Source organism: Pseudophryne corroboree, chromosome 4 (assembly GCF_028390025.1).
Source record: "Pseudophryne corroboree isolate aPseCor3 chromosome 4, aPseCor3.hap2, whole genome shotgun sequence".
Classification (NCBI taxonomy): domain Eukaryota; kingdom Metazoa; phylum Chordata; class Amphibia; order Anura; family Myobatrachidae; genus Pseudophryne; species Pseudophryne corroboree.
Genome location: NC_086447.1, coordinates 359,504,854 through 359,532,086, shown reverse-complemented (window position 1 = coordinate 359,532,086; position 27,233 = coordinate 359,504,854). Strand labels below are relative to the sequence as shown.

The 27,233-nt window shown below is 44.5% G+C and overlaps 1 protein-coding gene across 1 annotated transcript in view; it reads right to left on the bottom strand.

Moving 5' to 3' along the window:
• LOC134909547 (solute carrier family 12 member 9-like) overlaps positions 1–27,233 on the bottom strand; it is a 465,723-nt gene that overhangs the window by 251,703 nt on the left and 186,787 nt on the right. Inside the window, exon 7 of the mRNA XM_063916540.1 lies at positions 17,277–17,434. Coding sequence (XP_063772610.1) covers positions 17,277–17,434 — 158 coding nt within the window. The remainder of the gene's footprint in view (positions 1–17,276; positions 17,435–27,233) is intronic.

The window sequence follows — 27,233 nt, the reverse complement described above, 5'->3', positions numbered from 1 at the left end:
AAAGTGTTTCACGCGGTTACTCGATGACTCCATACAGAAATATAATTCAGAGAATAAAACAACCAGATTCAATCTTACCAGGGGAGAGAGATTGGCACTCACAGGTCTGGGAAAATCAGAAGACATTGTAATCCGCCCAGCGGATAAGGGCGGGGGCATTGTCATTATGAACACTTTTGACTACCGTACCGAAATGATGAGCCAACTTGGGGACACTGAGGTGTATCGAAAATTACCCAGAGATCCCACTTTAGAATTCAAGAAGGAATTGGATGCCATCTTATTAACAGCCAAACAAGAAGGTACCATCTCTGACCGTGTGTGTACAGCCTTGATTCAGAAGCATCCTATCACTCCTGTTCTGTATTCAATTCCAAAGATCCACAAAGATCCGGTCCGTCCTCCGGGACGTCCAATTGTGTCAGCTCAGGGATCATTGTATCAACCTATTTCACAATATCTTGATGCTCTGCTACAGCCTTGCATCGTAGAGGAGAGTTCATATCTGAAGGATACTTCTGCATTCCTCAAGGCCATCCAACCGTTTGTGGAGAAATCATTTAATCTCTTGATGTGTACGTTAGATGTACAAAGTTTATATACATCTATCCCTCATGATGAAGGCCTTGCGGCTATGGAAACGTTTTTACAACTTAGTACCATTTACAAGGGACCTAGCATATCATTCACACTCGGTCTGCTTTCACTTGTCTTACACCGCAATTATTTTTTGTTTGATGGTCAGTATTACATCCAAAAAGCCGGTTGTTCAATGGGTTCCAACGTTTCACCTACATATGCAAATATTTTTATGTTTATTCAGGAAAATAAATTATTTTACAGTAACGCAGAGTTTTTTCGGAATGTTAAGTTGTTTTTGCGGTATATAGATGATCTCATTATTTTTTGGTCAGGCACTGAAGAAGAATTTAGTAATGCCATTGAGCATATTAATACATTACCTGGTCCAATTAAGTTTACATACAAAACTAGTTTCAATGAAATTGAATATCTAGACGTCAAGCTCATCAACCAGGATGGACGACTTACTTCCTCTGTGTATTCCAAACCTACTGATCGCAATACCTTATTGAGATTCTCAAGTCACCACCCTACTGCTTTGAAATCTGGGTTACCGTATTCCCAAATGTTGAGGGTAGCCAGGATCAACAACGACAGAAAGATGTTGGAAACACAGTTGGACGCCATGATATTAAAGTTTTTGAGTCGTGGTTACCCAGAACAATTATTATTGCAGCACAAAAATAAAGTTCTGTCGATCCCTAGAGAGACTCTTTTCAATTCTGAATCCCGCAAAAATAAGAACAAACATGCTGATAGGATTATGTGGACAACTGATTATACTACTAGCAGTACCATTACCAAACAGGCAACCAAGGCATTATGGCCAATTATAAGCACAGACAGCGAGTTACGTGGAGTGCAGTCTGGGACACCTATGGCTTGTTATCGCAGAGGGAGAAACATCAGAGACTGGGTAGTCCGTACGGACATTTCTAACTTTAGACGTTGCAGCTCCAGGGGGACAATCACCCGCAAGGCAGGTTGCCATCGCTGTATCAATTGTGCTACTTGTAATCATATGGACACAGGGGCATCATTTAGACATCCTCATAGTGGGAAGTACATACCCATCAAACATGCAGTTACATGCACTACAGCGTATGTGGTCTATATCATCAGATGCCCTTGTGGCTTTTACTACGTGGGCAAAACCATTCGCCCTTTTAAGGAACGTGCCAACCAACATCGTTCAGCAATCCGGGCTGCTCTAAATTCAGGCAAAAGTGAACAGCCGGTAGCTCAACACTTTGCCAACAGGAATCACAGTCTGGCCAGTTTGAAATATATGATCATAGATCACCTCCCCGAATTGAAACGAGGGGGGGACAGGAATCAGAAGTTATTGATCATGGAGGCCCGGTGGATAGTCCGCTTGGACACTGTGGCTCCCCGTGGGCTGAATGAAAAGATCTGTTGGAACAGTTTGTGCTGATTAGTAGTTAATTAGTATTTTGTTGTTTCACGTATTTTGTTGCTTTGTGCAGTAATCATGTGTTATATATGTAAGCTTTACTGTCTGCTCAGCAGCTTATCATGTACGCAGTGTGATACACATTGCGTTTTTAACCTCTCCCTACATGTATTCTCATTACATGTATTTTCTTATTGTTTTCATACTTTGGGATCCCGTCCCTGTCTTGCTGCAGACGGCAGGATTAGCTATCTCCTCTGGGCTGCGATGCGTGTTGTGTCTCAGCAACGGGGGTGGAGGCGTCCTGTTGCCTTGGTAGCGGCGTCGCGTCACTCTGGCGCACCAGTAGGTGACGTCATTGCGGTGCGTCTCACCGCTCCAGCGGACGGGACGGGCTCCTGCACAGGTGAGGGTGGTTTCTGCTATTTTGGTCCCTTTATAAGTGTGGTAAGTGGCTCTTTGTACTTGTCTTGGTCACGTTTATTTATGGTTATACATCCTGAAGACGGTGCTGTGACACCGAAACGTCGATAATGCTTTGACACTTTTTTGGATCACAAATGTCATAATCAAAATCCTGTGAGTGCCGTCCTCTTTCTTTGAAACTATATATATATATATATATATATATATATATATAAAATACATTTTAGATCTTAGGGCCCCCCTGTCTTAAGTACCCCGGGCCCCCTGAGGCCTTAATCCAGCTCTGATGGGAGGCTATTCCACTTATCCACAACTCTTTCTGTGAAGTAAGTTTTCCTTAAATTTCCCCTGAACCTCCCCACCTCCAGTCTCAGTGTATGTCCTCGAGTTCTAATACTTCTCTTCCTTTGAAGAATGTTTCCCTCCTGAACTTTGTTAACACCCTTGATATATTTGTAAGTTTCTATCATGTCCCCTCTTTCCCTTCTCTCCTCCAAACTATACATGTTAAGATCTTTTAGCCTTTCCGGGTAAGTTTTGTGATGTAGGTCATGCACCATTTTAGTTGCCCTCCTTTGTACACTCTCTTAATGTATTTATATCCTTCTGGAGACATGGTCTCCAGAACTGGACAGTATTCCAGATGGGGCCGTACTAATGACCTATACAGTGGCATTATCACTTCTTTTTTCCTGCTACTGATTCCTCTCCCTATGCAACCAAGCATCTGACTTGCCTTTCTCTGCCTTCAAGTCACTTGAAATGGTGACTCCTAAATCCCTTTCCTCCTCGGTAGTTTCCATTATAGTACCCTTGATACTATATTTAGCCTTGGGGTTTTTGAGACCCAAGTGCATGATTTTGCATTTTTTAGCATTAAACTGTAGTTGCCACATTCTTGAACATTTCTCAAGCCTACCTAGGTCATCAATCATTTGTTTTACCCCTCCCGGTGTGTCTACCCTGTTGCATATCTTTGTATCATCTGCAAAAAGGCATACTTTCCCTTCAATACCATTTGCAATGTCACCAACAAAGATATTAAAGAGAACTGGACCAAGTACTGATCCCTGGGGTACTCCACTGGTAACATTTCCCTCCATAGATTGCACTCCATTTACTACAACTGTCTGTTTCCTATCCTGCAACCAGGTTCTTATCAATTTAACTGTTTTATAATCCACCCCCACTAATTAGTGTGTCAGTGTGCTTTACAGAGTCAGAAGTGTTTAATACTCAGGGACAGATGTACTAAGCCTAAGAGAGTGATAAAGTGGAGATAGATAAGGGGACAGATTTAACAATGAGTGATATTATTATCACTCCTTACAAATCCTAAATGGTGCTAAAACCAATCAGCTCCAGTCATTTTTCAAGCACATGATAGGAGTTGATTGAATGGGGTACCATTTAATATTCGTAATGAGTGATAACAAGAATGTCACTCTATGTTAAATCTGCCCCAAAGTACCAGCCAATCAGCTAATTGTAATTTTTCAAACACAGCATTGGCAGTTAGGAGCTGATTGGCTGGTACTTTATCTCTTTCCACTTTATCACTCTCCAAGGCTTAGTACATCTGCCCTCAGTGTGTCAGAAGCATCACTCTCTGTACAGGTCTGAAGGAAATAGATGTTGCTAAAAATAAGAATTTACTCACCGGTAATTCTATTTCTCGTAGTCCGTAGTGGATGCTGGGTACTCCGTAAGGACCATGGGGTATAGACGGGCTCCGCAGGAGACTGGGCACTCTTAAAAGAAAAATTAGGTACTATATCTGGTGTGCACTGGCTCCTCCCTCTATGCCCCTCCTCCAGACCTCAGTTAGGGAAACTGTGCCCGGAAGAGCTGACATTCCTAGGAAAGGATTTGGAATCCAGGGTAAGACTCATACCAGCCACACCAATCACACCGTACAACTCGTGATAACTATACCCAGTTAACAGTATGAACAATAACTGAGCCTCTCTCAACAGATGGCTCATACAATAACCCTTTAGTTAAGCAATAACTATAGACATGTATTGCAGAGAGTCCGCACTTGGGACGGGCGCCCAGCATCCACTACGGACTACGAGAAATAGAATTACCGGTGAGTAAATTCTTATTTTCTCTGACGTCCTAGTGGATGCTGGGTACTCCGTAAGAACCATGGGGATTATACCAAAGCTCCCAAACGGGCGGGAGAGTGCGGATGACTCTGCAGCACCGAATGAGCAAACTCAAGGTCCTCCTCAGCCAGGGTATCAAACTTGTAGAATTTTGCAAAAGTGTTTGAACCCGACCAAGTAGCAGCTCGGCAAAGTTGTAAAGCCGAGACCCCTTGGGCAGCCGCCCAAGAAGAGCCCACTTTCCTCGTGGAATGGGCTTTTACTGATTTAGGATGCGGCAGTCCAGCCGCAGAATGTGCAAGCTGAATCGTGCTACAGATCCAGCGAGCAATAGTCTGCTTTGAAGCAGGAGCACCCAGCTTGTTGGGTGCATGCAGGATAAATAGCGAGTCAGTTTTTCTGACTCTAGCCGTCCTGGAAACATAAAGTTTCAGGGCCCGGACTACGTCCAGCAACTTGGAATCCTCCAAGTCCCTAGTAGCCGCAGGCACCACAATAGGTTGGTTCAAATGAAACGATGATACCACCTTAGGGAGAAATTGGGGACGAGTCCTCCATTCTGCCCTTTCCATATGGAAGATCAGATATGGGCTTTTACATGACAAAGCCGCCAATTCTGACACACGCCTAGTCCAAGCTAAGGCCAAAAGCATGACCACTTTCCACGTGAGATATTTTAGCTCCACGGTCTTAAGTGGCTCAAACCAGTGGGATTTTAGGAATCCAACACACTTTAAGATCCCAAGGTGCCACTGAAGGCACAAAAGGGGCTGAATATGCAGCACCCCTGTAACAACGTCCGAACTTCAGGCAGTGAAGCCAGTTCTTTTTGAGAGAAAAAGGGATAGGGCCGAAATCTTGGCCTTTATGGATCCTAATTTTAGGCCATAGTCACTCCTGACTGTAGGAAGTGCAGGAATCGACCCCCCTGGAATTCCTCTGTAGGGCCTTCCCGGCCACACACCAAGCAACCTATTTTCGCCATATACAGTGAAAAAGTCTTGCTGTCACGTCTTTCCTAGCCTTTATCAGCGTAGGAATAACTGCATCTGGAATGCCCTTTTCCGCTAGGATCCGGCGTTCAACCGCCATGCCGTCCAACGCAGCCGCGGTAAGTCTTGGATCAGACAGGGTCCCTGTTGCAACATGTCCTGACTGAGAGGCAGAGGCCATGGGTCCTCTGAGAGCATTTCTTGCAGTTCCGGGTACCGAGTCCTTCTTGGCCAATCCGGAGCAAAGAATATTGTTCACACTCCTCCGTTTATTACAATTCTCAGCCCTTTGGTCTGGGAGGAAGAGGAGGGAATATATAGACCGACTGGAACAACCACGGTGTTACTAGTGCGACCACAGCTATCGCCTGAGAGTCCTTTGACCCAGCGTAAAACCTTTTTTATCTTTTTATTGAGGTGGGATGCCATGTAGTCCACCTGAGGCAGTTTCCATCAATTTGCAAAATTGCGTGAAGACTTCCTGATGAAGTCACCACTTTCCCGGAGGGAGATCGTGTCCACTCCCGGAATGAACACTGCTGACAGTGCGCTTACTTGATTTTCCGCCCAGCGAAGAATTCTGGTGGCTTCTACCCTCGCCACCCTGCTCCTTGTGCCGCACTGGCAGTTTACATGAGCCCCTGCGGTCTGACTGGATCAGAACCGGTTGGTCGCGAAGCAGGAACTCCGCTTGACTTAGGGCGTTGTATATGGCCCTTAGTTCCAGGATATTGATGTGAAGGCAAGTTTGTTGGAAACCTTGGAATTTTCTTCCCTGTGTAACTGCCCCCCACCCTCGGAGGCTTGTATCCATGGTCACCAGGACCCAGTCCTGAATGACGAATCTGCGGCCCTCGAGAAGGTGAGCACTCCGCAGCCACCACAGGAGAGACACCCTGGCCCTGGGGGATAGGGTGATTAACCGATGCATCTGAAGATGTGATCCGGACCACTTGTCCAGTAAGTTCCATTTGTCCTTGCATGGAACCAGCCGAAGGGGATGGCCTCGTATGATGCAATCATCCTTCCCAGGACTCGAGTGCAGTGATGCACTGACACCTGTTTTGGTTTTCAATAGATTCCTGACCAGTGTCATGAGCTCCTGAGCTCTCTCTATCGGGAGATAAACCCTCTTCTGGTCTGTGTCTAGGATCATGCCTAGGCGAGGCAGATGAGCTGTAGGAACCAACTGCGACTTCGGAATATATAGAATCCAGTCGTGTTGCCGTTTCACTTCCAGAGAAGGTGATACGCTGTCCAGCAACTGCTCTCTTGATCTCGCTTTTATGAGGAGATCATCCAAGTATGTGATAATAGTGACACCTTGCTTCCGCAGGAGCACCATCATATCCGCCATTACCTTGGTGAAATTGGTAATGACAATCCCGTACCGCAATTCTGAGGTACGCCTGATGAGGTGGATAAATGGGGACACGAAGGTATGCATCCCTTATGTCCCGATTCATTTCAGGCTTGCAATGACCGCTCTTAGCGATTTCATCTTGAACCTGAACCTTTTCAGGTATATGTTCAGGGATTTGAATTCAATATGGGTCTAACCGAACAGTCTGGTTTCGGGATTATAACATGGTCGAATAATAACACCCTCTTGTTGAAGGAGGGGACCCTTGACCACCACCTGCTGACGATACAATTTACGAATTGCAGTTAACACTGGCTCCCTCTCTTGGGGGGAAGCCCGCCGGGTCCTCGGTGAGGGGGCATCTTCTCACAGTCCAGCCTGTATCCCTGCGATACAATTTCTATTGCCCAGGGATCTAACAGGGAGTGAACCCACTTGTGGCTGAACTTACGAAGGCGTGTCCCCACCGGGCCTAGCTCCGCCTGTGGAGCCCCAGCGACATGCGGTGGATTTTTGTAGAGGCCGGGGAGGACTTCTGTTCCTGGGGACTAGCTGTGTTGTACAGCTTCTTTCCTCTGCCCCCGGCTCTGACAAGAAAGGACGCACCTCAGACTTTCTTGTTTCTTTATTCGAAAAGCTGCATTTAATGTCGTGCTTTCCTAGGCTGTGCAGGAATATAAGGCAAAATATCAGAATTACCAGCTATAGCTGTGGAGACCAGGCCCGAGAACCTTTCTCCACACAATCCTCAGCCTTCCATATGCCTCTTAAGTCGGCATCATCTGTCCAATGTATATTCTACAGGACACGTCAAGCAGAAATCGACATAGCTTTTGTCTCTAGGACCCAGTATACTCATGTCCCTTTGGGCATGCTTTATAATTATATATCTATCACTTAAGACAGCATCTTAAAATATTTATATGCATACTAGGGTCTCAATCTCTGCTGATAATGTACCTGTCCACGCTGCCACAGCGCTATAAACCCATGCCGACACAATCGCCGGTCTGGGTAGTATACTAGAATGTGCACACTATCTGCAGGATCCCTGAGAATAGCTAGTGCAAACAGGACACCCAAGGGGAAGATTCTCAACACATCCTGGCCCTAGTGGGGAAAGGATACAGCCTGAGAATTCTCTTGTGGGAAGCTGCCGTCTCTTGTCTGGAGATTCCCGCTCTTTTTCCTCATGAGAGGAGGGAAATTTACCTCAGCATTCTTCCCCTTAACATGTGTACCCTCGTGTCAGGGACAGATGAGTCATCAGTGATATGCAAATCATCTTTTATTCCAATAATCATATATTGAATATCTTTTAGCCCTCTTGGCTGTAACTTTGCATTATCGTAGTCGACAGTGGAGTTAAACTCCGTGTCGATACTTTGTTATTTTGGATAGTGAACATAGAGAGACTCTGAAGGACTCTGTGACATAGGGACAGACCAGGGTAGATTTCCTTTCTGTTCCCTAACCTTTTGTGCAATAATTTTACCTCAGCACTTACACATATCCAAACAGGTGTCGGCGTTGTTGACGGAGACACCCTCCCACACACTTATCCGCTCTATCACCTCCTTAGAGGAGCCTTTTACCTCAGACATGTCGACACACTCGTACCGACACACCACACACACAGGGGATGCTCTATTTGAAGACAGTTCCCCCACCAGGCCCTTTGGAGAGACAGAGAGAGAGTATGCCAGCACACACCACAGCGCTATATAATACAGGGATGTACACTATACTGAGTGATTTTTCCCCTATAGCAGCTTATATACACAGTTTTGCGCCTAAATTTATGTGCCCCCCCTCTCTTTTTTACCCTTTGTGTACCAGGATACTGCAGGGGAGAGCCTGGGGAGCTTCCTTCCAGCTGAGCTGTGAAGAGAAAATGGCGCCGGTGTGCTAAGGAAGAAGGCCCGGCCCCCTCAGCGGCGGGCTTCTGTCCTTTTATGTACTTTAATGGCGGGGGTTAATGCACATATACAGTTTATCAGACTGTATTATGTGCTTTTCGCCAAGTAAGGTAATCTAATTGCTGCCCAGGGCGCCCCCCCCCCAGCGCCCTGCACCCATCAGTGACCGGAGTGTGTGGTGTGCTAAGGGAGCAATGGCGCACAGCTGCAGTGCTGTGCGCTACCTTAATGAAGACCGGAGTCTTCAGCCGCCGATTTTCAACTTCTCTTCGTTCTTCTGGCTCTGCAAGGGGGACGGCGGCGCGGCTCCGGGACCGGACGACCGAGGACTGGGCCTGTGTTCGATCCCTCTGGAGCTAATGGTGTCCAGTAGCCTAAGAAGCACAAGCTAGCTGCAAGCAGGTAGGTTCGCTTCCCTCCCCTCAGTCCCACGTAGCAGTGAGTCTGTTGCCAGCAGATCTCACTGAAAATAAAAAACCTAACAAATACTTTCTTTTCTAGGAAGCTCAGGAGAGCCCCTAGGGTGCATCCAGCTCTGGCCGGGCACAGATACTAACTGAGGTCTGGAGGGGCATAGAGGGAGGAGCCAGTGCACACCAGATATAGTACCTAATCTTTCTTTTAAGAGTGCCCAGTCTCCTGCGGAGCCCGTCTATACCCTATGGTCCTTATGGAGTACCCAGCATCCACTAGGACGTCAGAGAAAAATAAATTAAAAAAAATCATAGCCCAAGGAACCCAAAGAAGGAGATGTCATAGCAGCCCGGCATGGCAGTGCTGTGATATTTTTTCACTACTGCTCAAGAAACTGTGTAAAGAATGGGAGTCTTATCACTAATGCACCCCTTCTCTTTATTCCCATTATCACAGACAGCCAAGATAGGATTTCAGCAAAAGGCCGTCAGAGAGAAGGGCAGAAGATGGACACATGGGCTGCTGCACGGAATCCAGACAAAAAAAGCATTGATATTCCTATCGCTTCGGTGATAGCTGGGAAACTCTGCCAAGGAAAAAGAGTACTGACAAAGACGTCCAGCAGGATGAGTGAGCTGCACTTGGAGAGGATAGGGGAAATTAATTCAAATGGAAGAACAGATACGGAGACAACTTTAATTAGAAAGTGTCAGGAAAGAGAAAAAGTCTGAAAATAACATATGTGCTAAATAAATCAGAGCACAATGACACATTCAGCTCCCAGCTTATACAATGTTATTATCATACATAGTACAACAGTCCACGAGTGTCTCCGAGTATATCACACACACTCACGCTTAGATGTTTTTCATTCCACTTTCACATACTCTGGGTGTGTCTATCTGGTTCTATGCTGATGTGCATGCACATTACACTTATTTGGGATATGTAAAGCAGATTGGTTTGCTTTGGTACATGTGCATTTCCTTTTTGCTATGAGCGTGTGTTGTGAGGCTTTTTGATATACAGTAATATATATTGTACTGGTTATGCAGTGCATGCATAGTGGCTGTACAGAGCAAATACAGCAGACATACAGAGGATTTTGTAGTAGCTATACTGTGAATGAATAATCCCTTTGCAGAGGATGCAATAAAAGCTATACAGTGGCTTTGGTAGCAGCTCTGCAGTAGATGTAGGGGGTCATTCCGAGATGATCGTAGCTGTGCTAAATTTAGCATAGCTACGATCATTCACACTGACATGTGCATAAGTGCAAAGGCATCACACAGCGGCGATGCCTTTGCACTTCAAGAGTAGCTCCTGACCAGCACAGCTTTAGCGTGCTGGCCGGGAGCTACTCATCGCTTACCGGCCTGCAGCGGCTGCGCGTGACGTCACGCAGCCGCTGCGCCTGCCCCCCGTTTGGTCCGGCCACGCCTGCGTTGGCCGGACCGTGCCCACAAAATGGCGGCCGAACGCCGCCGTTACGCCCCCTTCCCCCTCCCAGCGACCGCTTCTGCCGTCGTCCATCTGGTATGCGCTGGCGCACTGTGGCGCCGGCGAAGTTATGACCCAATCACACCGCTGCGATAAACTGCAGCGTGCGATCGGGTCAGAATGACCCCCGTAAATCATAGCTATACATGCTAGTAGCTTTGCAGTGCAATAGCAGCTGTACAGCAGTGCGTGTGGTAGAGACTACACAGTGCAAGTAGTGTCTAATCAGTGGTAGTAAGCAGATGTACTATGCAATATATTAGTAATGTCTATGGACCCGATTCATATTTATACGCAAACCTAATGGTTTCTATACAAATACTATGTTTGGGGGCCTGCGCAGGGACAAGACCCATTCTGCGCATGTGCAGAACAGGTCTTGTGATTTAAATCCCAGCCCCCTGTTAGACGTTTGAGTGGGAGCAGAGGCGGCACCCTGCATCGTTCTTCGAAACAGGGGCAAAGAGGAGTGATGGAATCAGGTTCTCTGTCATTGGACGCAGACTTTCTGTGCCTATAACCATTGCGAACTGCGACCAATAGTCCCAATGGTGATCCGAGGATGTGTCCACAGACACAGCACTCGATTCTTCACTAATGCTAACAGGAGCCATCTATCTCCTACAGACGCCTCCTGCTATATAAGAATTTTATTTTCCTTAATATTTTTTTATTGGTTTTAACAAAGACATAAGAATTTTAATTAAATGGAATTGCAGATCCTCATCCTTGCAGCTGTGCAATTCCAAACAAACATGAATCGAGCTCTATATGATTGATTCATTCACAGTACAGTATCTTCTGAGAGATACTGCTACCTTCCATCTCCTGAACCTGTTTTGGGAAATGCCTGGACATTCCGACTGAAATATTTTCTGCCCGTGTTTCCTAGAACTGCTTATTGAAAATGTTCATACTGTACTTTTAGAGCTCATGTTTAAACCATTATCACTTCATACTCCCTTTCCTAGATGCAAACTTTCGGGTGTTCATCTAGATCTACTTACCAATTTATAACTGTGTCTTCTACTGCCTGACTCATTGGCTGGCTTCCAAGTTAGCACCTTTTAACTAGAGGAATTATGTAATGTATTCTTACTATAGAGCCCTATCTCTTTTCAAAGAATCCAACTCTATGTTCCTAATATTTAACTAGTCTACTAACTGCTTCTCTCGCCCACACCATCCCCCAAACTCTGTGTCTCCCAGCCTACACCCCCTTCACTGTTTCTTTCAGCCTTCACTCCTTCACTCTTACTAGGGTATTCAATTATCCGCAAATTCGCGGCAATTTTTCGCCCGAAAATTTTTCGCGGCAATCGGCCGAAAATTGCTGCGAAAACGCTCCGTTTTTCAATTTTTCGCAAATTCGCTGCAATTTTTCGCCCGAAATTTTTTTCGCGGCAATCGGCCGAAAATTGCCGCGAAAACGCTCCATTTTTCGACCTATTCAATTCCGACCGGGTTTCACGTGAAAATTCTTGCAGTGAAAAGTGCAGGTGAAAATGGGGAAATCAGCCTGTACCCCAAAAAATGCTAAACTAACATAGGAAAACAGAAGAGAAGTGTGTTAGAGATCACATTAGAGAGTTTTTGGGGACTTAAATTGTGTGAAATGGCGGTTATATGCATTTTTTTTTTAATGCAAAAAAATGATAGAAAGCAAGTTTTTTTTGAGCAAAATAAATGCTCTCACTAAATTTGGGGTACATGAAAATGGGTATAAGTATATATTTGGGTAATTTTAGGGTACTTTAAAAAAAAGTGGAAACAGACCGATTACTCCCATCTGCAAGCCTAAAAAACACCTGTCCCACTCATAAAGCACCCCAATATACCTGTCCCATACCTTGAACCCCAATTTCCATCACTTTTTACTTTTTCACCCCAAAAATGACATGTCATTATTGGCCAATTAAAAATAATTAAAAACTTCAACGTGCCTAATTAGTCATAAAGGGGGGTGTCCCAGGAGTTCTGTACCATATCCAAACATTTTTACCTTAAAATAGTGACTTTTCCCAACTTTTCACCTGCTTCAGAGAAGGTGAAGTGAAATTAGTGAAAACATGATCACCGATAAATTTTCCAGGATAATTGAATAGGCTGTAATTGCATTTCACGTGAAAAGTCCGGTTTTTCACCCGAAAACCGGACTTTTCACGTGAAAAGTCCGTTATCACTGCTAATTGAATATGGCCCTTTATCTTTCAGCTTCCCCTCTTCACTGTGTCTATCAGCTGCCCCCTACACTCTGTGTCTGTCAGCCTCCCATTCACTGTTTCTCTCAGCCTTCCTCCTCACTTTATTCCTCAGCCTCCCCTTCACTGTGTCGCTTCGCCTCCCCTTCACTCTGTCTCTCAGCCTCACCCTTTCACTGTGTCTCCCAACTCACCCTTCACTCTGTCTGCCTCTCCCCTTCACTATTTCTCAGCATCACCCACTTCATTGTTGCTCTCAGCCTTCTCTCCTTAACTCTTTGTCTCTCCTTCCCCTCTTCATTGTGTCTCTCAGCTTACCCCTACACTCTGTGTCTCTCAGCTTCCTCTTCACTGTGTCTCTCAGGATAACTGCTTCACTCCCCCTTTACTGTGTCTCTCAGCCTTCCCCTCTTTACTCTGTCTATCCCCTTCACTGTCTCTCAGCCTCCCCCAACACTCTGTCTCTCAGCCTCCGCTTCACTGTGTCTCTCAGCCTCCCCCTACATGCTTTCTCAGCCTCCCCTTCACTGTGTATCTCAGTCCCTCCCTTCACTCTGTCTCTCAGCCTCCCTCTTCCCTCTCTCAGCCTCTTCCCTCTTCATGGCAAGAAGGAGCGTCGGACTTCAACCAGCCGTGGCTAGATAGCTAAATAGCTGTCATGATGCTGAGCACTGTGGATTTGCTCGGCGGTACACTTAGTAAACAATGACGGCTGCAAGGAGGTCAGGTGGTACAGCGTACTGGCTGCCAATTTCGTAACTGTGGATTTAATTCATGTTTGTACGCAATGTCACTGTTTTTGCAACAGAGCGATTTAGACTGCGCATGGGCTACTATTGCACTGCGCACGCATCAAGGTACCTTCACAATTGTGTTCGCAGTGAGGATTTAATTACAGTGATTGAAAGGAAGGGACTGTTTGGGGAAGTTATCGGGGAGTGATGCAAAAACGCAGGTGTGTCACAGCTGTTTTTGGGGCATGTATCTGCCTTCAGCTGTACTCATGTGGTAATACGGTTATCACCGATTGGCCATCGATGGCAACCATCATTGGACAACCCACCGATGGCCATCCCTACCTTCACTTAATCCACATACTGTAGGCACGCATGTGCACAACATCCTGTATAAACGTGCACATTGCACGTCACTGTTTCCTGGCCTGGTTCTAAAGTTTAAAAGAGTAGGCTGCCAGTCACATACTCCACGGCACCCATTACTGAATGACATACATCTCCAGAGCAGTGACTTTCACACATTTCAACACAGAGAAAGAAAGTACGAGGGTCATGGACAGAATGGAGAGAAAAAAAGTGATTTGGGAGGAGAGAGAGAAATGAACACAGGAACAGAAGCACACAGAAACAGTGAGAGATGCATACAGGGAGATAGACAGAATTTGTGTGGGGAATGGGATCAGGATAGATGGAATAAAGCAGTTACTAATACAAGAGAGAAACTGATCTCTCCGGATGAGAGTGAGGCAGAAAATAAAGCAACGCTGGGCACAACTACAGTATTACATAACTCTTGACAAAGGGAACTTCATAACACCACCAGTCTCAAAATAAACCAGAAATAATAAGAATTTAAGATATATGCTGGTTGAGGTGTGTTGCCAGTTTTATTACAAGAAGTGGTACATTCCACAAACAATCACTGTGTCTTTACACTTGTGTCTTGTAATCAGTGATAACACTATTCATAGCAACCTGTAACCCAAGATTTTATGTCTTGTTATAGAAAAGACGATTGTTAAAGAAACGTGATTGTAGTAAGGAATTATGGTCTCCTAGATTCATGGACTGTTTCATGAAAATAGAAAATTAATAGTGAGCACTGTTAAAGTATTATTTACTATTAAATATTTAATATCTAGGCCGGAATTCAATTAGCCTTGCTAGTTTACCGAGGGCTAATTGAACCTCCTGGGCTATCCGAATTCCCCTGAAGCGAGGAGTTATCAGGGATTTTTTTTCGCATCCCTCAGCATGTAACTAGCAGGTTAACTGGTGCCGTGGCCCTATCCACGCGCTCATCAATGAACTTTTAGCGGATTCTGTGTGTTACCGCCCATTAACCCGTGTTATTGTCTGTTAGCACGCTACTGCTGTAGTAATTTTGTTGAATTGAAAATTAGATAAATCAATTCATCCTCTAACCAAGTGGCTCAAGAAAATCAGAATTTTGCAAAGATTGACACAAGAAGCTTTATCAATGTGTAACAGTCTGTTCAGCATATGCCAATAAATGATAAAGAAGAACCTAAATCTTTCCAAAAAGAATATTTTTTTCAGGTGACAGTGGGCTACCATGAACCTCGGTTGTACTTCAGGTTGCGGGTGGGGAGTGATACTGAGTTGCTTGATCACTTTGGCCACAGTGAACTGTGGTCATAGCTGCAACTACCGTGAGCCACGGATGTACTACAGAGCTGGGTAGGGTTGCCTGATCACTATGGCAGAGCAGAAGGTGCAGAGGGACCAGGAAGTCCTTCTGATATTGTTGCCCGCCTGAGACCCCTTTCAGACCCGAGTCGCTGTGGGCAGTAGTACCCACAACAGGGATGGCACCGGAATAAACTGCAGGGCTTCTGGAGGGTTCACGATACTGAGGGAAGGCGAGGGACTGAAGGTTGACTGATAATAATTATATAATAAAAATTATTACTTAAGTAAATAATTATTGTTATTTATTTATTTATTTATTTATTATAATTTACTTACATAGCACAAACAATTTTGATTGTGCTCTACAATTGGGAACAAAACGATAATAAAAATAGACTGGGTAATAAGAGACAGACAAAGAGATGAGAGGACCCTGCTAGCAAGCTTAAAATCTATAGCAGTGCTTCTCAAATACAGTACTCCTTTCAGACATGCATCAAAATCCCAGGTTTATGCACATGAACGCGCATCAGCCTGGGATTTTGGTATGTCTGAATGCAAACGACCCGGGACTAAGTTTCCGGGTCAGCGACCCTTCTCCCGACCAGGGTCATGGAGCTCAGACCGGGGAACTTGCTGGCGTGCTATATTCTGCAATTTCCCGGCTCTGGTGTCTGAAAAGGGACAAATCCATTCCTTGTGCTACAGTAACAGTGCAAGTTTTCCATATCTCCTTGATGGAGCCAAATTGTATTAATTACTGACTGACACATTTAAAAAAATCAGGTGGTTCTAATTATTTCACTTCTGATTCTGTGAGGAGACGTGTAAAACATGTACTGTTAGTGTGCCCCGAAGACAGGATGTGAGAATCACTGATTTATAGCAAATATGTCATAATGCAGTGTTTTCCAAACCCAGTCTTCATGGTACTCTCACAGGCCATGTACTAAGGATATCCATACATGAGTACAGGTGGCTCAATTAATACCTCATTTGGTTTGATATACCCACCCGTGCTGAAGCAGGGATAACTCTATTTTCTGGACTGTGAGTGAGACATGAGGACTGGGTTTTGGAAACACTGTCGTAGGGTACCTGGTATCATGACAACATAACATTTTAAATGTGCAATATATACTTGTGTACATATTTGAAAAAATTTAAAAAAAAACTTTTACATTTTGGGACTATACTAGTAGCGTTGGGAAGATCATTAAGTTTTGGAAATTAGTTTCATCTTTTTTTCCTGTTTCTCGTATGTGGAATTAAAGCACAAATCTAAAAACCAGGATCTCTTGGAGGTAATCTTTGTGAGGGTACTCTAATCAGAACAAGAGGTCTGAAGAAGCTGAGATGCATTGCTGTGTTATTATCAACGCTTGCTCTTAAAAGGAGGAGAACTAATTTCCTCTTGTGTAATGAGAACTCATCTGGGCAGACTCAACCCCCGGAGAGGTCCTCAGTTTTAGAAGAGTCAAACTTTTATTAAAAGAAAATGTCACGTCTTTAAAAAAAAAAAAGCACCAAGCTTAAATGCTAGTTTGTTATTATCACAAGCAATCAATACATATTTCACCATGCTACAGGTTTAACTACTTCCTTGCTAAAATAACCTAAGCTACAGTAAAAAGGAAAATGTAGTTCATAAAATGAATAAAAACAAAAATGGAATGACAGAGGGAAAGTACAGTTTAATAAGATTTTTTTTTTTCTTTTTAAAAGTGAGCTATTTGCTATTACTATCTATGAAGAAGCATATTTGAAAAATGCATAGTATTAAAGCACATACCACCAGCTACAGGCTAATAGAAGGTATTACAATATAATGAAATTTCACCCACAAGGCACTTAAAAAAGTCTATCAGTAAGGACAGCAGAATAAGGATATTTTTACTATTCAGGTGCTTCATTTTTCCAGAGTGTGGATTAAATTGCTGTATTAACAGCCAAAGGGCACTTACCAAACAGCTCATCCTTTGCCAATGCATAGAGGATGCGGGATGCTCCAATCAAATTACTCATAGAGGCTGAGAGGGTAGAACAGCAAATTCCGATAGTGACAAGTGGCGGCCAAACATTAATATCCCTTAAGAAACTGTAATCATTCTGCAAGAGAATCCTAGAAAGAGAATGACAAGATATACAGTGATTTTATATGAGTTTCATCATAATTATTTTACAGCTTAAAATAATATTAGCTCTATAGACAAGTTCACACAAATGCATGTTAAGCACATTTCGGAAGCATGCTGAGCAATTACCAAGGCGCAATACACAAGTCCTCCAAAAATCTTACTAAATGCATAGGCCTATATCATGTTTTTGTCTTACATTAAACTGAGTCGCCCAAAAAGTGTGTGAAGGAAAGGCCGCATCAAGCTCTTTACATGTCTATATAATAGGAATGAGTCCACACAGCAAAGCGTTTTTGTTTCAGCATACATAATACATGTGGATTGAGACTAATGGATGAAACAGTATGCAAGGTGGTATGAGGTATGTACATTTATACAGTGCATATACATATGTGTCCATGAGGATTTCCATGATTCTGCCACTAATGTCTGACTACACCTAGATGGGCAGAATAGGTACTGAACATTATAACGTCTGGGCCAGTACATTAAGGGCATGTTAGCATTATGATCAAATTTAGAAAAGAAAAAAGACACATACTGTACATACTGTATATGGGAAAGCCATTTTATTGGCAGGTGGTCAAATCGTTGATGATTGCTAGCACCGTGAGTATTCTGCCACATCATGCCACAGTTATACACCACACTTTACAGTTGGTCTAAGCCGCACCACCTCACAACTCTGTCCTGCTGTGAATTTGACTTTCCTGACTGCAACACAAAACTAGTTTTCCAGGTGTAATATTTTACACCCAGTGTGTGTTTTTACCATTAACTCCTAATATGTAAACCCTAAAGAAGGTTCAATTCCACATTTGCACTAGTGAATTAATGTGTCAGAATATGCAGTTACAAAGTGAATTATGGATGAAAGGGCAAGATTACAATAGGGCAGCTGAACGGACAAAGGGAAAGTCCAATGTTAGTGAATATAATTGTCCAGGCAGATTTGCTCACCCTTAAGATAAGTACACACTTGTCCAATCCCAGGGAGACCAAGTGTGTACCCTCTACCGTCTGACCTGTACACTCGATCCTGGTCGCCTGCCAGGTCTCCTGGTTTTAAAATAAAGTTAAAAACCTGGAGACCCGACTGTCAACCAATTTTGTCGTGTGTAGGCTGCTGAGAACAGAGCTGGTGACCGATCTCTGGTTCCAGCAGCCCAGCACACCTTCAGCGTGGCAGCGGTGTGGAATCCGGAGGGATCCCCTCATCACCGTCCGCCACTGCTGCCCGGCGTGGGTGAAAGGTGGTGGATGGTATGGCACCCATTACAGAGGGCATGGCGGCAGGACTGGAGCCTTCACCTGCAGAGTTCAACAGCAGGTGGTGTGCACAATGGAAGCAATTTCCCTTTTCAAAACTTAAGATGGCTGCGGCAAGCCGATTGCAGTTCGCTGCATCTTTGTCCAAATATTAGCCAGCGCAAGGCAAGGTCAGGCAGTCCGATGGCCGAGGAGGACTGGTAAGAGCTCCTGAACTGACTGAAGATGCTGGAGAAGTCCTGGTGGGTGGTGGTCATGCAAAAGAGCTTAGAGGGTACCGTCCTCCAGGTAAAGAGCAAAGAAGACGATGATGCTGCAAGCCCTGGGGATGCGGCAGCGGTGAAGATGGATGAAGAGGATGCTGTCAGTGTCACAAGCCCTGGGGAGGCAACAACCAATAGAGATTAAAGACAGCTACCACCCAAGTGAAGATCAAAGAAGTCCTGGGGGAGGTGGAAGCTACACAATAGAGCATACAGGCCACCACCCACAGATGAAGAGGATGCCGTGGGTGCCACAAACCCTGGGGAGGCAGTGTCCAGCAAAAGAGCATAAAGGCCATCGCTCTCAAGCTGAAGGTGGTATATAGTACATTATTACAACATTAGGTGTCTTATCTTGATTTTAATATTTTCTTTACGATCAGAGGACAGGTGCCAGCGTGCCCTTAATGTCCGAGCATGATGGCATTTGTGGTTCTCCAAGTGCTGGTATGTCGGGGCCTCCTGTAAAGAACAATATTAACATACCAGGAACTCCCGCTCCAACCGCCACCAGGGGTGCGGGCCACTGGTTGTTGCTTAGGAGGGAGAGAATCTATTTTATTTTTTGGCATCCCTACTTTCTAAAGAATTCCAGCCCTGGGCTGACCAGTTTTGAGGCTGGTTAATGTGATGGCATACGGAACCCACACTGCGTGTCCCCTGGTACAGCATTATCCCCCTGGCTGGATAAGCCTGGTGCTGGTTGTTGGAAAATAGGGGGAAAACACATTACCAATTCAGGCTAAGGGGTCCAGGGCTGGTTATTGATTTTTTGGGGAGACTCCACTATTTTATTTTTTAATATGGGAAACATTAAAGTCCCTATCCCCCGTGATGTTAATAATTCTCAACCTCACCCCTTCACCATTGTTGTTAATTAAATTCCTGTCTTTCCCACCACATAATCATGAATAAATCTCCCTTCCCCCAAAGTAATTTAAATTTTTTCAGGTTGTTTCAGCAGACAAAGGCCCTCATTCCGAGTTGATGGCTAGCTGCCATTGGTCGCTGTTTAGCGATCAGTTAAAAAAATGGCAAATCTGCGCATGTGTATGCACTGCAATGCGCACGCGCGGCGTACGGGTACAAAGAGCATTGTGGTTTTGCACAGGTTCTAGCGACGCTTTCAGTCGCACAGCCGATCGCAGGGAGATTGACAGGAAGTGGGAGTTTCTGGGTGGCAACTGACCGTTTTCTGGGAGAGCTTGGAAAACCGCAAGCGTGGCCGGGTGTTTGCTGGACGGGTATCTGACATTATTACCGTGTCATTCGTCGCAGCAATCATCGCACAGAATAAGTAACTACAGGGCTGGTCTTGTTCTGCACAAAATGTGTTTGCAGCCGCTCTGCTGCACAGGCGTTCGCACTCCTGCAAAGCAAAAATACACTCCCCATGGGCGGCGACTATGCGTTTGCACGGCTGCTAAAAGTAGCTAGAGAGCGATTAACTCGGAATGAGGGCCAAACTTGGAGTCTGGTGAAAAATTGGACAAGTGTGTAGGCATGGATTGTATGTAGAATCTGTGAGTAGGTCTGCAGTAGGATTGTATAAACAGTCTGATCTGCAGCCTGATCAGTCACAGATTGGATAAGTGTGTACACAGCTTTAAGCTGGCCATACACTTATGCGACTTCTCTGAGGGGAGAAGTCGCATGCAATCACCCTTGAACCGCCCGGCAGCTTCCCGGCGGCAGGATCGCATATGATACATAGTATGCAGTCCTTTTGCATATGATTTATCGCAAGCGACCGCAGCCAGTACTGTATATCTATAGTGCAGTATTTCCGGACTAGGGGCTCTGATCCGATGTTCACGGGACCGATCAACGAATCGGATCCCGTGTTTTTATCGGAGATAAAACACATGTGATTTGCCAGTTTTCATCCGATTTATCAGCCCGAAACGTCGAAGCAGATGGAATCGGGCAAAATCGCACTAGAGTATGGGCACCTTAAGGGGTATATGCAATTGCGGTCGAATTCCCGAAAATGTTGAAAAACGGGACATTTTCACCCAAAAAAAAAATTCGACAATGCAATTCAGTATTTTTCGTCAAAAAAACGGACTTTCCAAATTCGACTTTTTGAAATTCGACATTTGTCAAATTCGACATTTCTGCAATGGTACAAATGCGGCAATTCGACAAAAGTATATTCAATTGAAGTTTGGAAATTCGACAACAGTGCTTTTAGACAGTAAATTAGTCATTTTCAATCCGCCACACTTTGGTGGCGGAATCTAATAAAAAAATTTAAAAACATGTTTTTTTTGGTGTTTTTTTTATTGGTAATAGCATATCTATTTATATTAGAAGGGATTAGGTACTTGGTTTGTCTATTTTGGAGGCACAAGTATTATTTATATATTTTTTAAAATATTATTTTTTTAAAATTTATTTATTTTTAAATGGAATGGTAAAAATCAGAAAAAAAATTGCGTGGGGTCCCCCCTCCTAAGCATAACCAGCCTCGGGCTCTTCGGGGGAGGCTTGCTGGGACTTGTAGTACTACTGGAAAAAACAATATTCTTTCAATTTTCTCAAGGCTATCAGCCCCCCATCCGCAGCCCTTGGATGGGGGGGACAGCCTCGGGCTTCACCCCTGGTCCTTGGGTGGCTGGGGGGGGGGGACCCCTTGATTGAAGGGGTCCCCACTCCCCCAGGGTACCCCGGCCAGGGGTGACTAGTTGGATATTTAATGCCACGGCCGCAGGGCGCTGTATAAAAGTGACCCCCGGCTGTGGCATTATCTGTCCAGCTAGTGGAGCCCGATGCTGGTGTAAAAAATACGGGGGACCCCTACTCTTTTTGTCCCCCGTATCTTTTGCACCAGCACCAGGCGCAGAGCCCGGTGCTGGTTTTAAAAATACATGGGATCCCCTGTCAGTTTTTTCCCCAGATTTTTAGAACCAGGACCGACTCGAAGAGCCCAAGGCTGGATATGCTTTGGAGGGGGGACCCCACGCAATTTTTTTACGGGTTTTTTACAGTTTTTTCCCGTTTTTTAAAAATCGGAACAAAATCCGTCAAATCGGGCGTTTTTCGACAGCGGGACTGTCGAATCCCTTTTTTATTGAATATGTTGAATTTCGGCACCCACTTGCCGGAATTCGACGGTCGAATTGTGTCGAATTAAAACACGGGCGAAAAATTTCCGCGATTCGCCGGCAATTGCATATACCCCTAAGACTCAACAATTGCTCTGCTTTGTAGATACAACTGTATGGAATGTGCTGACCTGAGCCTCAATGTCGCTGCATCTAAAGACAGCAAATATAAACAAATATGCCTGGCTAACAGAATGCTCTGAATGTTCCCTTTGAGGCTTATCCTAGATGCACAATGTGATTTGGGATCCGGTATGATATACCAACAGATGGGATGCCGGTATATAGACAGCGGCATCCTGTCTGCTGGAATACGAGCAGCGAGTGCCCTGGCGGGCTCACTGTGCGCTACAAGCCTTGGGCCCGGTGGCAATTCTTGCTCGCCATAGGTTCTATTCCAACTGAGTGGAAATTGGGAGTGGGTGTCAGTATGGCGGCCGTCGGTAAAATGCTGGCTGTCGGGATTCCGGCGTCAGTCTCCTGAACGCCGGGATCCCAACAGCAGGCATTTTGACTGCATCCCTATGATTTGTATTCAGTATAATTTTCTATGGCAAGTGTCAAATTACATATAGTGTTATGGGTTGGATTATTCCATACATTATTACAGTATGAAGCAATTGTTGCAGGGACTACATATTTTCAACTATTAGATCTAATGTAAGGGCTGAGGCAGGCTTCTATTTTATATAATTTACAGAAGAAACCGTAAAAGCAAGAGCACATTAAAAGCACTGTGTTAACTATTAAACCCAACTCAAGGTCCTCTTCTGCAGGTAAAAGGTTAAAGACAAGAAAATGGGAAACCTTTTACTCCTAACACAAATATAAATATGACTGACACACACAGGTCCTTGCATGTTGGTGAATTATTACTTTGCATTAAGATATTAGGATGTGACAGCTATAATTGTGACGCATTTCATTCCCTTTCTTGTTAATCAAAAGTGCAGAAATAAATTTTATTTATGAGTGCGCTTTCCAGCTCTGGAAACTGGTGGGGGAGAAAGGCCCCCTCCCTTGACACCTCCACCGCCCACTCATGACCCCCTCCACCGGAGTTAGGAAAATAATGGCAGAGACCAACATAATGACAAGAAAGAAAATGACATTGAAACTACTTAAAATGATACAAGCTTACAGATCTCACAGGAGACCCTCCAATGACCTGACATGATATTTACTCACAGGAAAACAAACTAGAGTCAGAGAGACACCTGGTCATTATAAGCTAATATTTTGTATCTGCCAATTAACCCCTTGTAGGTGCAAGATCACACCAGCCTGCCCCAACATATCTTACTGGAATGATAACATTCAATTTTTATTTTAATAATGAGACTCTGTTTAAGATACCTATAAGAACAACATTGTTACTACAAGCCTACATGGGGGTAAATTTACTAACACGGGAGTTCTACTTAAGATGGGATGTTGCCCATAGCAACCAATCAGATTCTACTTCTCATTTATCTAGCACCTTCTAGAAGATAATACTTGGAATCTGATTGGTTGCTATGGGCAACATCATCTTAAATTGAACTCCTATCTTAGTAAATTTACCCCATAGTATAATTTTTTTGCGCCTATCAGCCAGATGGCTATAGTAGTGCCATGGTAACACAGAGATTTTAGCTGTTATGAGCCGCTGCTGCTGCTCACAATCCTTGCGGGTTTTGGCCACTGCAAGGAGACTGGGATACTGTGTCATGCCGTCTGCTAGGGATTCTGGTCCTGGCTGTCACAGCCACACTGCATCACAGTCCCAGCTGTTACTAGTAACAGCCAGGATGCTCTAGGGTGTCAGGTTATTTCATTAGGGAGCTGATATCTGTGAAAGCTGTTCCTGTTTAATGGCAGGAAGGGCTTAGCCTCCTTGCCGGTTATAGCTTTATGCTCTGCTGTTTAGCCCTCTGGTCCTGCTGTCTTCGTGAAACTCTATGCTGCTGAAGTCCTGGTTCTTCACTGCCTGTTCTTTCTTGTCTACTGCCTCTGCATTCTCTGATCATTCAGTGAATAGCCTTCTGCTCTGTAGATGCCATTACACGGTTCTGCCTTGTCTGCAGCCTCATACTCCCTGCATCACCTGAACTACCAGTAAATACAGTAGCCTCCAGTTCCTATATTGGGCAGCAGTTTTTGTATTACATATGCAGTTTCACTCCCATCCAGTTCACTAACATTACAGTCAAAGTTTCATACCTTCACCAGCCTAATTCTTGAGGTCACTTGGTTACCTATGTAAACTACCTTGAGTTAAGTCCTGGCAGCATCCCAGTATCGGTGAGAATATCTTTCTCTATAGGAAAAGACCTCTGTAGCGTGCTTCTAAGAGTTTACCAAGTATCTCGTACCATAACACTAACCATGGAGAAGCTTCATGACAACAAGCCGAGGTTAACTACCCCTAGCTGGCTGTTAATGTGTAATAACAGATAGGTTGGTTATGATGTGCCAGAGATTGAGATGACGGCTGTTAGATGACCGAACGTGGCATCTCAATGGCAAGATACTTACCTTCCCCCAATTTCCTCCTAACCCTCCCTTTCTGCAGCCTAAACCTAACCTCCCCACCCCCCAAAGCCTAATCCTAACCTTCCCCGGTGGTGCATAAACCTACCCCCACCCCCCTCCCCACAGCCTAACCCTAACTTTCCAAGATCCTAACCCTCCCTGGGGGTGCCTAAACCTAACCCCCCCTCCCCGCAGCCTAACCCTAACCCTCCCTTTCCCAGATCCTAACCCTCACCCTGCAGCCTAAATCTAAGTTATGTGGCTAGAGTGATCCTATTTACTTATCTGATAAGGGATCCTGACCAGATTTCATATCAGACAAGTAAATAGGATTACTCTAGCCACATACAGTAAGTATAAAAGTTCAGCTAAATGAGAGCAGAAAACTGGAATGTGACACGTATGCATTAAATACTGAGAGCAAGGCAAATATTGATTCCTATGGTGTGCTTTATACACTGTAAATACTGTATAGAAGGTATAAAACACACTACAAAAAAGTAACTGTTTAATACTGTTATATGATGCAGACACCACATTCTCACAGTCACTTTGGTGCAGAATATTTCAATGCTAAGTAGTGGCACAACATACTGTAGGTATCAATAGACCCTTGCCAGTGGTGTTTACCCAGCAGTATATTCCCAGCCCATCTGTTATTCTGTTTGTATGGATTGTGCTTACAGCACTTGCACATGGTGCATGGTGCAGAGAAAGCAGGTGCATGTAAAGTGCTATTGATTTGAGACATGCAAAGAATTGTTGATCCCAATGCCTTAGGGCTCATCCACATGAGCAGAATTGCTGTGTAGCATTGCAGTAGACTGGCAAATAAATGTTGTTAGTAGGGGATATTTTAGATATACTGTGATATAATAAAAAATAAATTGGTTCTGCATTCTCTTTTTGGCTGGTGGATCCATTAAGCCTAATATTTTCATTTTAGGGAGCTTACTCATCTGCTGAAGCCTAGAAAGTATCAACTTTGGTAAGATAATAGATGGGAGCATTCAATCCGAACAATATTTTATTTATCATCACACTCAATGAAAGTGCAGCTCTGTAACTACGAGCAGCTGATTGAACCGATGATTTAACATACCTCCTGCACATCAGTTACACTATTCTGCTTCATAACAGTTTCCCCTAGCGCAACAATCACTCAGGACAAACTCTCTAAAGTCCCTATCCACACAGCTCTAACACTGTACCATGTATGCTGGGTGTTCTGTTGAATGGGTAACCTCCACCTTTGGTGAGATTTATGACCTTGTTGGTCTCCTCTTCATCCAACTGTACCACACCACCAAAAGCTGCACAACCGTCAATGTCTCCTTTAATATTGGCGACTGATAATACTTGTGCTTCACGGTAGCAAGGTGCACTTTAGTTAACAAGTATACTGGTTATATATCAAGGGTTCCCCACACCTTAGATTGTTAACTCATTTGGACATGGCCATCTTTACTTTAGATTTGACCGTAGATGTGCTAAATGTAGCACAACTACTATCAGTTTCTCAGACATGCGGGGGGGACACACCCAGCATGCCCTGCATGTCTGGCCCTAAACCCCCCTGCAAGGGTGCAAAAGCTTTGCTCTTGCTGAGCAGCTCCCTGCCAGCGCACTACTCGCTGCATCCCCAGTCGCAGCCGTTGCGTGTGACGTCCTCAGCCGCCATGGTCCAGGCACGCCTCCGTTGTCCGTACCCCCGTCAACGGCTAACGCCGTTGGCATACACCCTCCTGTCCCGCGACCGCCTCTACTTGTCAATCAGGCAGAGGCGGTCGCAACCCTAAGATGCTTTCAGACTGTCTGAATTAGGCCCTTTGTTTCATGTTATTTTACATATTTTGTTTACATCATGATCTCCTGGCCTCAGAGATTACAGAATCTCCTTTGGCAGAAGCTTCTAATACTTGTAGTATTTCATTTGGAAGAGCAGGTGCGGTATGTTCTAATCACAAAATACATTAAAAATGCCACCTTGACAAAAAGGCAATCTATTCAGACAGCAACTGCATAGTGCTATACACGTCTCCATTCCCTGCAGAAATGTAAACTAGTCTGAATAAGCTCTTTATAAACTGGCTTCCTACGCTGATTTCCAAGTGAATGCCCCTAGCGATAACCTCTGGAGCGATAGCGTGCTATTAAGATCTACTGATCTCTAGATCTCTATGCCATACAGCTGTGCTGTACACAGACAGCAGTAACGTGTGCAACTTGGAGAAGACCATGAATAAATTGTGTCTGCTCTACATGTGGACAGCAATAAACGGTGACAAAACTATGTCAGCGCAACATTCTCACTGTATCTTCCAGGCTGCGTATATATAGCGGCAGCGTGACATACAAATCAGTGGATCTCTGTGCTTCATCATTTGACCAGTGGTTATTACACATTACACACAGATAGGAACACAGCTTCGATCTGATTGGCTAATTGTGGATTGACCCCTATAGCTGATGACACTTAATTAGTGTGGCTGCTATATTATATGAAAGACTGTCTCTTTGCATTACTTAATTGATATTGCCATTGTAACTGTGACAAGAAAGCAGAAGCCTTTATATATAATTGACTTTATTTTGTATTTGCAGTAACAGTACATACATTGTATATGGCG